The sequence below is a fragment of the Phycodurus eques genome, chromosome 17 (assembly GCF_024500275.1).
Source record: "Phycodurus eques isolate BA_2022a chromosome 17, UOR_Pequ_1.1, whole genome shotgun sequence".
In the NCBI taxonomy this organism is placed as follows: Eukaryota; Metazoa; Chordata; class Actinopteri; order Syngnathiformes; family Syngnathidae; genus Phycodurus; species Phycodurus eques.
This window is the reverse complement of record NC_084541.1, coordinates 11,362,838-11,376,985: the sequence shown is the minus strand read 5'-3', so window position 1 is coordinate 11,376,985 and position 14,148 is coordinate 11,362,838. Positions and strand designations below refer to the sequence as shown.

The following is a 14,148-nucleotide window of genomic DNA, read 5'->3' as shown; positions in this document are numbered from 1 at the left end:
GATTTGCAAATCATTGTATTCTGTTGGCGACACGGTGGACGACTGGTTAGAGCGTCTGCCTTACAGTTCTGAGGACCGGGGTTCAATCCCTGGCCCCGCCTGTGTGGAGTTTGCATGTTCTCCCCGTGCCTGCGTGGGTTTTGTCCGGGCACTCCTGTTTCCTCCCACATCCCAAAAACATGAGTGGTAGGTTGATTGAAGACTCTAAATTGCCCGTAGGAGTGATTGTGAGTGTGAATGGTTGTTTAGTTATGTGTACCCTGTGATTGGCTGGCAACCAGTTCACGATGTACCCCGCCTCCTGCCCGAAGATAGCTGGGATAGGCTCCAGCACTCCCACGACCCTAGTGAGGAGAAGTGGCTCAGAAAATGGATGGATGTATTCTGTTTTTATTTATGTTTAACACAACATCCCAACTTCATTGGGGTTGTAAGAGGAAGAGTGCATCACGCCAAATTAAAAAAGCCTTAAGGCTGTATCTAATTTATTTCCGCCGCATCGTCTTTGCAGTCTTCAGGAGACTTATGAAGCCAAGAGGAAGGAGTTCTTGGGAGACCTGCAACGAAAAGAGGAAGAAATGCGACAAATGTTTGTCAACAAAGTCAAGGAGACCGAAGCAGAGTTGAAAGAGAAGGAGAGAGAGGTCAGTGTCTACAAGAAGAATGATACGTACCCAACAACCTCTTTTACACAGAATTCCAGCAAAATGTATCTGCCTTTGCTTGTTACACAGAAATCAGTGAGATTGCTGGTGTTTTGCACAGAGCAACATAACGTCCGGCAATCAGATAATTAGATGATGTCGTCACTGGTGGCTGGCGTGATGTATAAAACAGCTGCAGTGTCCCTTGTATTGTGGAATTCTCTTTCACTGGCGCTGTCACACCTCTGTTATGGCTCAGATGCTACCTCAGAAGGCAATGTAAAATATAAGATTTTCAATTGCTTCTGGGTTTTCTGATCATATTTCATGTCTTTTGTATCATTTATCATGCATTTCTATGTATATATAAATTTTGTAGCAATACAATTAATTGCGGGTTTCATCTGTTGTGATTCTTGAGCTGAAAGAGTTTGGGAAAAATCATGCTGCTATAACGACAAAAGTATTGAGATGCATCTAATTACCGGAAATCAATCATGGGTTAGTTCGCCCCCTTGCATCTGAATCTCTGAATTCATCATCTTACCTAGACATTTTGGACGATTGTATGCATCCAACTTTGTGGGAAGAATTGAGAAACCCTATTTTAGACCCTTTTCCATTCCAGTGTGTACAACGCAAAGGTAATAAAAGGCATGCTCGGATGAATTTAGTATGGAAGAAAGTGCCCATCAAACTCTTTTAGAATGAACTCTAAATTGCTCGTAGGTGTGAATGTGAGTGCGAATGGTTGTTTGTTTGTATGTGCCCTGTGATTGGCCGGCAACCAGTTCAGGGTGTACCCCGCCTCCTGTCCGATGATAGCTGGGATAGGCTCCAGTACGCCTGCGACCCTAGTGAGGAGAAGCGGCTCAGAAAATGGATGGATGGTTGGATGGATGGATGGATTGAAGAGAGATACTGAGCCAACAGTGACCTCACAAATGTTTTTTTTAGGGATGAAGGGAGAAAAATGCTTCACTTCCTGTTGGTGAAATGACAAGGAGTTCCAATACTTTTGTCCATATCGTGCCACTCCCCCTTTGTACTCCCCTTACTAATGGACCTCTGATTGGCTTGTGTGTCTCCTGCAGCTGCACGACAAGTTTGAGCAGCTGAAGCGCATGCACCAGGAGGAGAAGAGAAAAGTGGAGGAGAAGCGGCGGGACCTGGAGGAGGAGATGAACGCCTTCAACAGGAAGAAGGTGGCCGCCGAGACGCTGTCCCTATCCCAGCCGCTCAAGAAAGACAAGGACAAGAAAAAGTAAGCATGCTACTCTTTTATAACACTCTTCCTTTTCTACCTTCCTTTCTTCTAACGTCATCATCTCATCCTTTTGTCTCGCTTTAGAAGTCTTTGCCATCTCATAACCTCGCATTAGAAGTGTGAATGCTGAGATGGACATTTAAAAATTAATTTCCTGATAGTTATGCGTCAATGTCCACCACCTGCTTGCTTCTTTTAGTAACTCATTTAACAGCACAGCCATGTGAAAATTGTAGGAAATATACACACCAGTGACATAGGTGAGGAACTTACAGTATATGGCACGCCAAAACCAATAAAACATCAAAATGTAAGCGGTTATTAAAAACCAAAAAACATACAAACACAAATCTTCATTGGATATAAAAACTTAGTTAGTATGGCCCTGAAACCATTGACTTTTTAACCTTAGTTTTTGTCTTATTTAAGGCAGTATATTTATTACTAATATTTATATATACATAAACTTATAATTACTACTTATTTTTAGTTGTCTTATTTTACATGTATAATACAGTATGATATTATTGTCAGTTTATATCCATTTATATAATGCAACACATTATGTAGTTATGTATTTATTTTAATAATAGGTAACTTTTTATTTGAAATAATAATTCTCTTCCCTTTTTAGAGGATTTTCTGATTACATTTCAATATAAAAATATTGTTATTCATTAGTGTTTCATACATACAACAGTCTGTTGCACTGTACTCTGAGTATGTACGTGTATGTAGACACTAGTCCCCCCTAAAACCCTCTTTGCAATCATAAAAAAAAACATAGTGATGTCATAACATTGCCTAAGTGCACATACTCCGAACATCCAATTGGATTGCTTTGATGTCATTTGCATTGTGTCAAGGCATTAATACATTCTTTTGTGAGTTATCCACCATGGTTATATTGGTCAATTGATTTCCTTCATCGGCATTTGGGCTCAACCTTTCTTATCATTCAGTTGAACGGCCTCTATGAGTTGACCAGACATTGGAGTTTCCATAGAAGGCATCCTGGCATGTGCGAAGGGAAGCTCTCGTTGCTGTCACCTCCGCTGGACACTTCCTGTCCTTTCGCTCTTTCCTTCCTCGCTCTCATAATTAGGAGATTCGGCCACTCCACTCAAACGTTGGGCAGATTGTAAAAGTGCCTCTGCCGATACGTGAAACGCCTCTTATCATGTGCCCATACAACTACCAGACAGGATTTTCTTGTTTGAGATCATAAGCGTGTGAGGCACTCGAGGTTGATTTTGTGACCTCGCCGCCAGCCATAACTGTTCATTGGAGTCTGACAGTCACCTTAAAGCGACAGACAGCACATCCGTCATACAGTCGTCATCACACTTTTTTTTTTTTTGGGAGGCAGTGCTCGAATAAAATGACAACAAATGCACATCATTATAGCTTATTATTTTTGTAAAGGCAATTTTTAAAATTATTATTTTTTTTTTTGTAAATCCATTACAGTTCTTCTATTGGATAGTGATGTTTTGGCCAGTGGGTGCATAGTGTAGAATAAATCTGTTGCTTACAAACATGCTGACCTTACATTGACTGTAATTAAAAGTGATGGTTAGCTTTACATAACGACACGCTCAGCTGGCTTTGGATCAGCGTCTAATCTCAAGCATTTACTAACAGCTGACGCCTCAGCCATGTGGTAGCATGTGGCTCCCTCTAGTGAGCTTGTATTTAGTCACTCATACTTTAATTGACGTCATCATTCAGTTCTCCCCTGCTTTCTCCCTACAAACACACACCATTTAATTTCTCCGCAATGTGCTTGTTTTTATGTATTCACTTTGTTTTTTTTCATTGTTTTTTCCAGTTAATTTATGACCGCCGTTTTCCCCTCCCCACACACGACCACGGATTTGTCCTCCATCACAACACCACCACCACCACCATTTTTCTTTGTGTTTTGACATTCCATCTTGACATTGTGCACATGGACCAATGATGACGAAGCCGTGGTGAAGCATGGTGAGAGTGTTCACTTTGACAACAATGGCCATCATTTATTCAGGATTTCCCCCCTTTTTATATTATTTTTGGACACTTTATATGAATATTTTGTCTTTCTTTTTTCCCCCCCATCAACACACCAGAGATGCAAACCCATTCATTAACAGCTTAAGGCTGTTTGGTACTGCAATGTAACTCTAACAATGTAGGGTGTGTTTATAATAATTGTTTTCATATTAATTCAGTCTATGTGAATATTGTTAGAGCTTACTCGACCTACTATGCAAATATGTCTTGGGAGGATTATATTGCAATAAGTCCACAAGTGATGTGACGGAAACATTATTGTAAACTGTAGAGGAAGCCAATAGACGTGCATACACGTGCGTGTGCACACACACACACATGCGTTTATGTGTACTCATTCAGGAAAACCTCAAAGCGTCAGCTTGCCGGAAAATGAGAGCAGCTGTGTTTTCTGTCATTGGAAATAAACGCAAATATTAAACTATGCCCTCTTGCACACAGCCGTCCCACGATGTTGTCTCAGTTTGCACAGTATTCTCCATGTTTCCACCCTGTGGTGCTGACTTCAGCTGTATGTGTGTGTGGTGGGGGAAGTGTGTGACGGGAGAAGATTATGGTTCGTTGACAGTGTCTTCCGTTGTGTACGCTGTGTGTGTTAACAGCACCTGCAGCTGACTGTAAACAAACTCTTCCTCTCCTAAACTGCCTCATATGATGATAATGCTTTGATGCACACTCATTGGACACTTGATTAGGTACACAAATTCAGCTTGAAATGTATGTATATCACTGGGCCTCCAACTATTGTACAGGGTGTCCCCCCAAAAATTTACATTTCAAAAATTTTATTGTCACAGACAAACTTTAAAATTGATTAAAATTCCAATAGCATATTCAAGTAGTTATATATTTTGTAACTGACTTGTGATATTCTTGCTCCTTGGGGTATTTTGTCAAAAGCATGTCACAAAATTAAGACACTTGTGAAGTGTTTGAAAATATGTTTTAAAAATCACAAAATATCTCATTTGAACTTAAATTCAATGACAATTAGCGATGTTGCTAGACTAAAATGTCAAATTTTGGGGGATAACATGATGCTGAACAAGTTCAACAAAGCAATGAGGTTCCACCAGTAAGCTCTGCTCAAATCAAACTAAACTGTAATTTTAATTTTAAATAAGATTGAATCAAGAAAATAAAACTACATTTAACAAAATAACAGAAAATCAATCCCAACCACAATAATTGTTAAATTGAAATGTTCAAAACTGCGCATTAGTGCCGATTTTTATTTTTTAAACTGTTACATGCCAAAAAGAAATGGTGGCTTTTCCTGTCAGCGCTCTACACAACTGTATGTTGTTGTAGTTCACGTTAATATCTTTGTTTTCCCTTACCAAATTTGGTGCCCAGTGTATACTGACTTTAAACTAAATTCCCTCATTTTGTGTCTTTGTGGTGTTAAAATACACAACGGTAGAGAATTTTATCTTTTATTATGGCTAAGGTGTCTATATTTAAGGGAACACGGTAAATAACATGAAGATAACGCAATAGTGAGCCCTGTCCTTTGTAAAGGTCCTCTCTGCCAACACACACTGCCATTATTATTATGTGTGCACCACCTGCAGGGCACTCTGGACCTCATCCAGCAGTACAATCTGCTCCCTCCACATTGATGAGTGGTGTTCACGGTGCATTTTGGACCTCAAAGTCTATACGACCACTTTCATTTTAATGATAATTGTGAATTTAAAACACATTTGACTCTTTAGGTCATACGACTCGTACCTTTATTTGTGTGGTACAGACAAAAATATACATAGAGTAGCTGCCTGGGGACAAGGGAAACACACTGGTCGCTATTTTAGCTCCACTGTGAGGAGCATAACCACTTCACATTCAAAAAGAACCAGATCAGTAAATTGCAAAACTTTAGTACAACACATTGTTTCTGTGTGCAGTATAAGTAACATAATGACAGAGGTTCAGCAAAATAAAATAGGACACTTCAATCCCATTATAGAAGCATTAAGGAGTGCATTATTAGTGTAGCTGTTGATGATCGTGATTCTATTGGTGCTTAAGAAAATCAACACTGGTGGAATAGTGCACTAAAATCAGTTGCAGCATGAAGTCGTAAAATTAAAGCTTTTTTTATTTTTTTAGAAATAGTAAATATTAGGCAAAGTACATGCGATTAAATAAAATAAATTCCCCCCTTATTTTAAGTCTTCTGAAAAGTGCTACCGTGGCTCTGGTGGGGTTAGACCAGAGCACTTCATGAACAAACAAAATTAGGATTTAAACTTAAAAAAAAAAAAAAAAAAAAAAAAAAAAAGCCATTCCTGACCTCAAACACATAACCGCCTCGAGTTTATCCTTCACACCAAACCAAATCTTTTCATGGCGGACACCATAAACATCTCAATTAAAAAAGTAAAAAAATAGTAAATGAGAACTTAAATGGACCACTCTTCAGTCAACCAACTGCCTATTGCATCACATACAATTTCACATGGAAGTGAAGATGGATTAAAACAGTAACTCAATGAAATATCTAGTCAAAGTGTCAAAATGTTCATTTCAAAAGTATGAGAATATTGCACCTACATCAGTAACTCATTAAAGTCGTACGAAATGCGGTGAACCCTAAATATCATGGGAATTACAGTATGCTTGGCCCAAATGTGTCGTGACTTACTCTGGGAGGGTGCAGTGGTGGGCAGGGTGAGGCGGTCTCCTGCGGGGAGTCAAACGGCGATCCCCCTACACCGCCCTCCACTTTGGAGCTAATTTCTTCATTGTACAAACGCCTTAAACCATCGTAATACTCATCCGAGTCCCGGAGCTGGTCCGCGGAGCGCCCCTTCCTGATCCTCCGTCGGAGGCGGCGCGAGGGGGTCCGGACTTTGTCCGCCTCCCTCTTGTGGATGTGGGCGCTGTCAAAGATGTAGACTGCGTTGGCGGGCAGGGAGAACTCCAGGATGCGGAGATGCTCATCCACCGTCTCCTTGCAATGGATGAACTCGACGCTGTCCACCTTGATGGGAAGTCCACAGAATTCAAAATGAAAACCACCATCTTGTCTTGAGCAAAATTTGCTGCATAATTCCAGGCTGGCGTCAAGGTGACTATTGTCAACGCAAAGCATTTTTTGATCTTTAATGCATCATTTCATCCAGCGTGTGCCATCTCCATCAGAAGTAGCTCCATTTTAGACTCTTGTAAGCAGAAAGCTAAATATCGACAAAGGATGGAAATCCCCATTGCAGGTAAAGCATCGTAGATTCATTAATAAGTAATCTAAAGTCATTCTGGGACAACGTTTCCACCAAGCAGCACACTTCGGTTTAGTCAGTCACTGTATACCCTGATCTAGCTTGTGTTTTCACTGTGCACGCCTGATACTGATAGCTGCTCCATCTAGCATATTTGCACCACACACTACCTAATATAGTGTCCACATACAAGTAGTGTCCCAATTCCGGACACACCCTGCACAGTCTAGGCATTGCAGAAAATTTAGTCAGTTTTTGTTAAGTATTCTGATGATTTCCTGGTTAAATATTCCCAGACTTAACACTTAAAAAGTGGTTGCTCCCATTACCAAAAAAGGTGTCCCAGTTCAGGGGCTGCACTCTTCCAAGACAGACTGCAATGTGTCTAGCAGTTGGTATCCCTGTGGAAGGGTACTAAGATGGTGCAGGCCAAAAATCAGAGTACGAAACTGAACGCAAGTGTCTTGCTTAGTGGAAACAGTTCAGGTTGACTCATAGGCAGTTTTTTTTTTCTTTCTTACCTGTGCTTTCTTCAGCAGGTCCGTAAAGACTGAGAACCAATCGGGCGTGAGTGCCTCCAGCTCCAAGGTGATGATGGCCAAGGCCAACGTGGAGCCCTTGAACTGCCAAAGCTGGTGGCAGGCCATACAGTGCTGCACCTGCTTGGTCCACAGCGCCACCTGGAAGCCCGGAGGCCTCTTCTGACGGCTCAAGGACGGAATGAGGTGAGGATGGCCATAGACCAGCAGGGCGTGGAACTGCGACGAGAGACGAAGGAAAGCCAGACGTTAAGCGCATGATGTCATTGTTGTATCAGTTATCTTCCTGGACCTCTCCCGAACATCATCTATGTTGTTAGGCCGGACGATGAATCTTTACCATGCCACACCTTCAGTCTCATTCACTCACTCGTTTGTATCGTATCGTATGTGCAAAGTGCTTTTCTGTGCTCTGACCATAGGCGTCACAACCAACCTAAGTCAGGTATAAAAGGTAACAAAAAAAAATGCATTCAGTGGAGTGGACATTCATGCATTCTGGACATTTACTTGGTCCAAAGATGGATAAAGTGAACACCATCTCTTTAGGAGCTGCTTCATAATAAGCCATGTTCACGCTGTGCTCTTAAGTGGGATTTTGTGGACCATTCAAAGGGGTTTTGATTGAAAATCTTTATTATTTTGGTTGTATTCTCTATATTCCAGAGGTAAAAGCATCTCATTGTTGTCATGGTGATGTCTGTAACAAATTATCCATAGCTTATATTGACAATGAAAGAAATCTAGGAAAATATATTGTTCGGTCTCAGTGGAGAGTATTTATTTAAAGATACTTATTTGAACAGTATATTAAAAAAGAAATGTCTTTATTTTTATTATTTTTTAAATTATTATATTGCGTCTCTTTATATTAAAGTCTTTGTAATACAGAAAGTGAAGTGTTTGGGAAACACTCTTTGACCCTCATCAATATAATGCTTCTTTTCCACTTAAAAGTACCTTCTTGCTTTGTTGGTTTTCCACTTCAGTCATGCGAAACTGCAAAAAACACACCATTGAACTCATCACTCTGGATGAGACACACTCAAAACAATTTTCCCATTTACTTCTTACAAGGCGACTACTGTTATACTGATGGCAGCAAAGTATAATACAGCAGAAACAGGGTAAGCTAACATCAGTATGTTTTATTTTTGTCATTTCTAGCTGTGTATTGTTCACAAACTGGCTGTGGCAGTACTATTTTTTTTTTTTGCAATGGAAAAAATAATCACTAAAGCAGAACAGGTTAGGTACCATACAGTGGAAAAGGAGCATTAGTTTATTCCAGGATGGGAAAAGTTTCATTTGTTTTGGCGGGGTTATGGCTTTAAGAACTACCCATCAGCACACTGTTGATTCTTATAGAGGGAAAGTAGGTTGGAGAGATTATCAACTCTTGAGGATGCACAACTGCAAGATTAGACTCATCAGCTAAAGCGGGTAAATCTGTTTAAACAATCACCGTCAGATGTGACGGTATGCGTGTGAAAAAACTGTGCTGCAAAGAAAAATAATCTGGACCAAATTGAAAAAAAAACAAACATAGCTCATGATGATCTTACAATGTGAATGAAGTCGACGGGCGTGGAGGTGTACAAGTCCCAGTGCAGCTTGTCCAGAATGATGCGCTCCATCCGAATGATCTCCGCCGTCGAAAAGTTGCATTTGCTCTCTGCAACCAAGTCGCTGACTGAACCTATGACCTGTTTTCCAACGCAAGGCAAAAAAGAAATAAAAGTGTTGTTTGGAGGCAGTGCCAAAGTGTGTGTGTTTTTCTAAAGTGCAACATTACCTCATCTTCTTCGTTGAGTTTGGCGGCCAGGACCAATGAGGTAAAAGCGATACATTGTAAGTATTTTGGCTGCACCTGAAAGCAGAGTAGACAGAGAATCAGCACCTTACAGCTGTGATTCAGGTTTTTTTCTCAACCCCATGCTCGCGTGCGTTTTCTCCAGGTACTGTGGCTTCCTCCCACATTCCAAAAACATGCACGTTAGATTCACTGAGGACTCTAAATCAGGTGTCCCCAAACTTTTTGAAACTAAGATCTGAATTTGGGCTCTGAGTAATGAAAAGGGCTACCAGTTATTTTTAGGACATTTTTTTAAAATTTTTATAAACGAAAATGTATTCCAGTCTACACATTTTAATACATTTGTTCAGGTTTCAACTGTGTCCACAGATGTTTGTATTTTGTTGTTTGCTATTTGCTGTGACAAAGCACACCTGTACTGAAGTAGGAAGAAGTACAAGATGCGATACAGCTTCACGTACCTTGACTGTGGACAGCATCCTGTTGAGGACGCACACGCCCAGTGCCAAGGTCTCCGGACAGAAGTGGAAGCGTCTGTTCATGTCCCCCAGCCACACGATCGTGTCTTGGTGTTGGGACGACGAGATGTCAGCACCCTAAGGAGCCAAGAGGTTCAAAAAGTTTGAAGTTCCGTTTTATATGAATTGTTATAGTACACCTGTTCCCAGCAGGTCCAGGAAGACCCCTTTCACCTGGATGCATCCGCCCTTGAAGATGGGGGCCTTCCAGAGGTGCGCTTCCCGCACCAGCGCCGCCTCCAGCAGGTCGAGCAGGTGGCGGTTTCCCGCGACGCTCGGACCCTTCATGGCCAGCAGCGCCCGGGCCACAATGCAGCTGAGGCCCACGCACCTGGTGGAGGTAAAAATTAAATACACTTGAACATGTCAATGTGTCTCGAAAATGGTGTTAGTTAACATCATTTCAGTGAGCATAAAAAAAAGAAGCCATAATTCTGCACGTTTTGCATTTTCTTTGGCATTTTGGTGACACCAAGGAAGCAAGACTCACATTTGAATCAGTGATCATTATACTTTTCTCATACTTATCCCAATCGAAATATTTGTCATTTCTCTCAAATGTAGGTGCTCACAGAAGTAATTCAGAGGCCATGGCGAGAATACTTGTGCTGTATCTGGGGATTGCTATAATATCCTGTGATGCCTTTTCAAGCATCCTCAGTTCAGTGTGATAGCATTTATCCTAGCAACCGCTGAGGAATGCACTGCTACTCTGGATGACTTTCCAATTTACTGTAACTTGTAATGACGGATGCTTAATTAAGAGAGTATCAGTTCTGAGGGGGGTAAAACACCAAATGCGTGTGTTTAAAAAGGTTTAAGGAAGTAAAGGAGGAAATGCTGCGCAAAAAACATTTGAAGAGGTAGCCGGCAGACGTAACGGAAGCAAAGCGACGTGCACAAAAAGTCGTTTGTTGTGTGCGCGGTGCTTTTGGGGTGGGGGGCGATAGACAGTTGCCGCAAGCACAGGCACGTACAACAACACATGAATCGTGTGACCTCCCTTGCATGTTACAACGCTTACCTCTTCGAGTCGAAATGCAAAAAGGTCTCCTCGGTGGCGGGTGCATTTATACGCCTTTTTTTTTTTTTTTTTTTTTTTAAATAAATTAGACCATGGTTAGCAAATTAACAAGCAAACCGAGGCGAGACGCTGCAAATAAAGGCGACGCAGAGAAAATAGCGTGCGTAAATCGCGGTGGTCAGCCACATGATATGTTTTCGAATCCTCGCCGTGGAGAAAGGAAAAAGAACGCGTAACAGAGCGCGATTAAACGAGGCAGCTGCAAGAAAACAAGCGCAAAAAAACAAAAACAAGACAGGAAGCAGAAAAAAAAAATCCGAGGGATTGAGGGCAGGCTGTGTTTTGAACACGCAAGCACCGCCCCCTTGCGTGACGTCACGGCAACGGAGAACTATGTTAGTGGGTCACACATCCGGGACTTCCGCGCACAAAATGGGCGAAAATGGAAGATTATTCTTCAAAATGTGTTTTTGACAATGAATACAAGCAATAAATTAAATATTAATATCTAATCTTGATGGACCGCGTTTACTGTCCAAACCTGACCGGGTGACCTCCGAGTTCTGGTCTTATGTCACAACGAGGCCAGAGCACAGATATGAGATTTGTTTTGGTTTTCTTTATCTCTGTAAAACTGTAACACTTACACAACATGAGAGATGTCCAGACTTATCCTGGCGTGTTTTCATGATTTCTTGGTGAAAACATTTTTGTACGAAACATGAAGCGCAACAAACAGCACAAAATATACACCGACATGGCACATAGAACTTTACATTTCCTCAAACCTGCAAATGAGAAGTGATCCACATTCCCGTGTCTTCATAACATATTTGTGACATGCTTTCAACAAACACACATCAAACACTTTTTTTTTTTTTTGCCTTGCTGAACTGAGTGTTTTGAGCAGTGTTGGGTTGTCTGGGCCAGCAAGGCCGTCTCTACTGGCCTAAACACTATCTGAGGCACTCAACGCTGTGTAAAACCTAAATTTTAACATTGGTTCCATGAGATTGGATTAACTCGATCACAACAGTCAAGTAGTCTCTTCATTAGTTTCTCTTTGCTGTACTGCTTCCGGTACATGAATGCGAATGTCAATTTTTTCATCCTATCAGATTTCAGGCTCTTTGTGCTGCCAAGTCAAGCTTATCTTCCCATGGCCGTTAGAATTGGAAGTGCTGGCCAATGTAACTAAGACCAACCAAACCAATCAGATTTCAAACTTGCCTCAGTGGGCCAGCTTGCTATGCATACATGGTCCCCCTCTGTGAATATTAAAGCAGACATATTATGCCTTTTCCCCACAATTTCAAACTGTTCCCACGTGTCTTACTTGCATATCTGTGACATGCTTTCATTAAAACACTCCAACAATAACAAATTGTGGCACGCTTTTTACCAAAGTTTTATTTATTTATGTATTTATTAGTCTTTCGGAAATTGGTATGATTTGGGACGCCGGTACTTTCTCATGCAAATGAGTCACAGCTCACCGGCCTCGTCTATTACTGTGGGATGTGTCAATGTGAGAACGTTACCATGACAACTAGGCCAGACTAACGTAAACCTAGTGAAACCTGCGAAGTGCACGCGAGCCCCAATAACCAGCATCGATTGTACAGTATTTTCACTCATAGAGGCAGCACCTGATCACCAAACTACCAAATACCACTTGTCAGTTAGTGTAGACTAAAGGATCTGTGCATGTGGCGCAAGTACCGGACACATCGGCGAGCACAAATACCCCCAACCACTAACACGTCGACAGCGTCACTCATCAGAACTTAACACTGTTAACGGATATTTGGCCTTCCTGACTAATTTCATTTTTATTGGTACTGTCATCAGAGGTATTTTTATTTTCTAAAAGTCCCAGAAACGATCAAGATGTGCTTTAGACTTCATGTTGTATTTAGTCAATGAAATGTAAGTTTTTTGGCATAGGCAAATCAAGCTGTGCAAACCATTCAAACATTAACATTTTCATTGCATTCAGGACATTAGAGATATTCTATTTTCATAATTTTTTTGAAATACCACTGATTTATTCAGGGCGGCACGGTAGCCGACTGGTTAGAGTGTCTGCCTCACAGTTCTGAGGTCTGGGGTCCAATCCCCGGCCCCGCCTGTGTGGAGTTTGCATGTTCTCCCAGTGCCTGGGTGGGTTTTCTCCGGGCACTCCGGTTTCCTCCCACATCCCAAAAACATGCATGCTAGGTTAATTGACAACTCTAAATTGCCCGTAGGTGTGAATGTGAGTGCGAATGGTTGTTTGTTTGTATGTGCCCTGCGATTGGCTGGCAACCAGTTCAGGGTGTACCCCGCCTCTTGCCCGATGATAGCTGGGATAGGCTCCAGCGCGCCCGCGACCCTAGTGAGTAGAAGCGGAACGGAAGATGAATGAATGAATGAATGAATAGTGTCTGACACTCAGGTTAAAACATTCATGGCCTGCAACATTTGGGATGATTTCTTCACAGTATTCAAATTTTTTGAATTCCTGATTTTGTGCGTTTTATGAGCTGGAAGCCCAAATTATGTAAAAATAAAGAAATAAATACTTGAAGTTGTTTAAATTGTGGTCCCTGAATCTATAATCTATGAAAGTTTAACTTTTTGAATGCAATTATGGAAATAAATAAACTTTTCCATGATATTAATTTTTTTTGGAAAGGGTCTGTATACGTTCAAATTAAGATTCCATAACTTTCTTAAACATTTTCCATATTATAAGTACTTAATACACTATTAAGAAATTTAATCACAAATGCCCCAAGTGTAGTTTAAATGATGAAATAGTCTCAGGCAGAAGTGTCAAAAGTGCGGCCTTTGCTGTGGCATACAGTATACTAAGATTAGAATTAAACATTCCCTGCATTGAGAAAATCATGATGGAGGATTAGAGCCACACTGAAAAGAAAAATAAAAGGTTATGAGAACAAGTCTCAGAATAAAGAGACCTCTTAGCTTCCCCACGTACATTGGATTAATTTTCTTTCTCTATACGTGACCCGAGGTGGAAAATGTTTGGACACATCTGATTTTCCCCATGCTTTTA

General features: G+C 41.1%; 2 protein-coding genes across 5 annotated transcripts in view; one reads left to right on the top strand and one right to left on the bottom strand.

Annotated features, from left to right (window-relative positions):
• septin8a (septin 8a) overlaps positions 1-9,375 on the top strand; it is a 40,881-nt gene extending 31,506 nt beyond the window's left edge. Inside the window, exons 8-10 of one of the 4 annotated variants that reach the window (XM_061703473.1) lie at positions 512-644; positions 1,739-1,908; positions 7,730-9,375. In XM_061703473.1, coding sequence (XP_061559457.1) covers positions 512-644; positions 1,739-1,908; positions 7,730-7,895 — 469 coding nt within the window. In that variant the 3' untranslated portion in view covers positions 7,896-9,375. Of the gene's footprint in view, positions 1-511; positions 645-1,738; positions 1,909-3,742; positions 4,407-7,726 lie in introns of those variants that run through there. The other 3 variants (XM_061703472.1, XM_061703474.1, XM_061703476.1) reach the window with 3 other exon arrangements.
• ccni2 (cyclin I family, member 2) lies at positions 7,919-11,393 on the bottom strand. The gene is made up of 6 exons (XM_061703477.1): positions 11,088-11,393; positions 10,238-10,394; positions 10,007-10,141; positions 9,525-9,599; positions 9,295-9,435; positions 7,919-8,728 (listed from the first exon to the last, which is right to left on the bottom strand). Exons 2-6 carry the CDS (start codon positions 10,349-10,351, stop codon positions 8,657-8,659), a joined length of 537 nt encoding a protein of 178 aa, XP_061559461.1. The 5' UTR covers positions 10,352-10,394; positions 11,088-11,393; the 3' UTR covers positions 7,919-8,656.
• Positions 11,394-14,148: the final 2,755 nt, after the last annotated feature.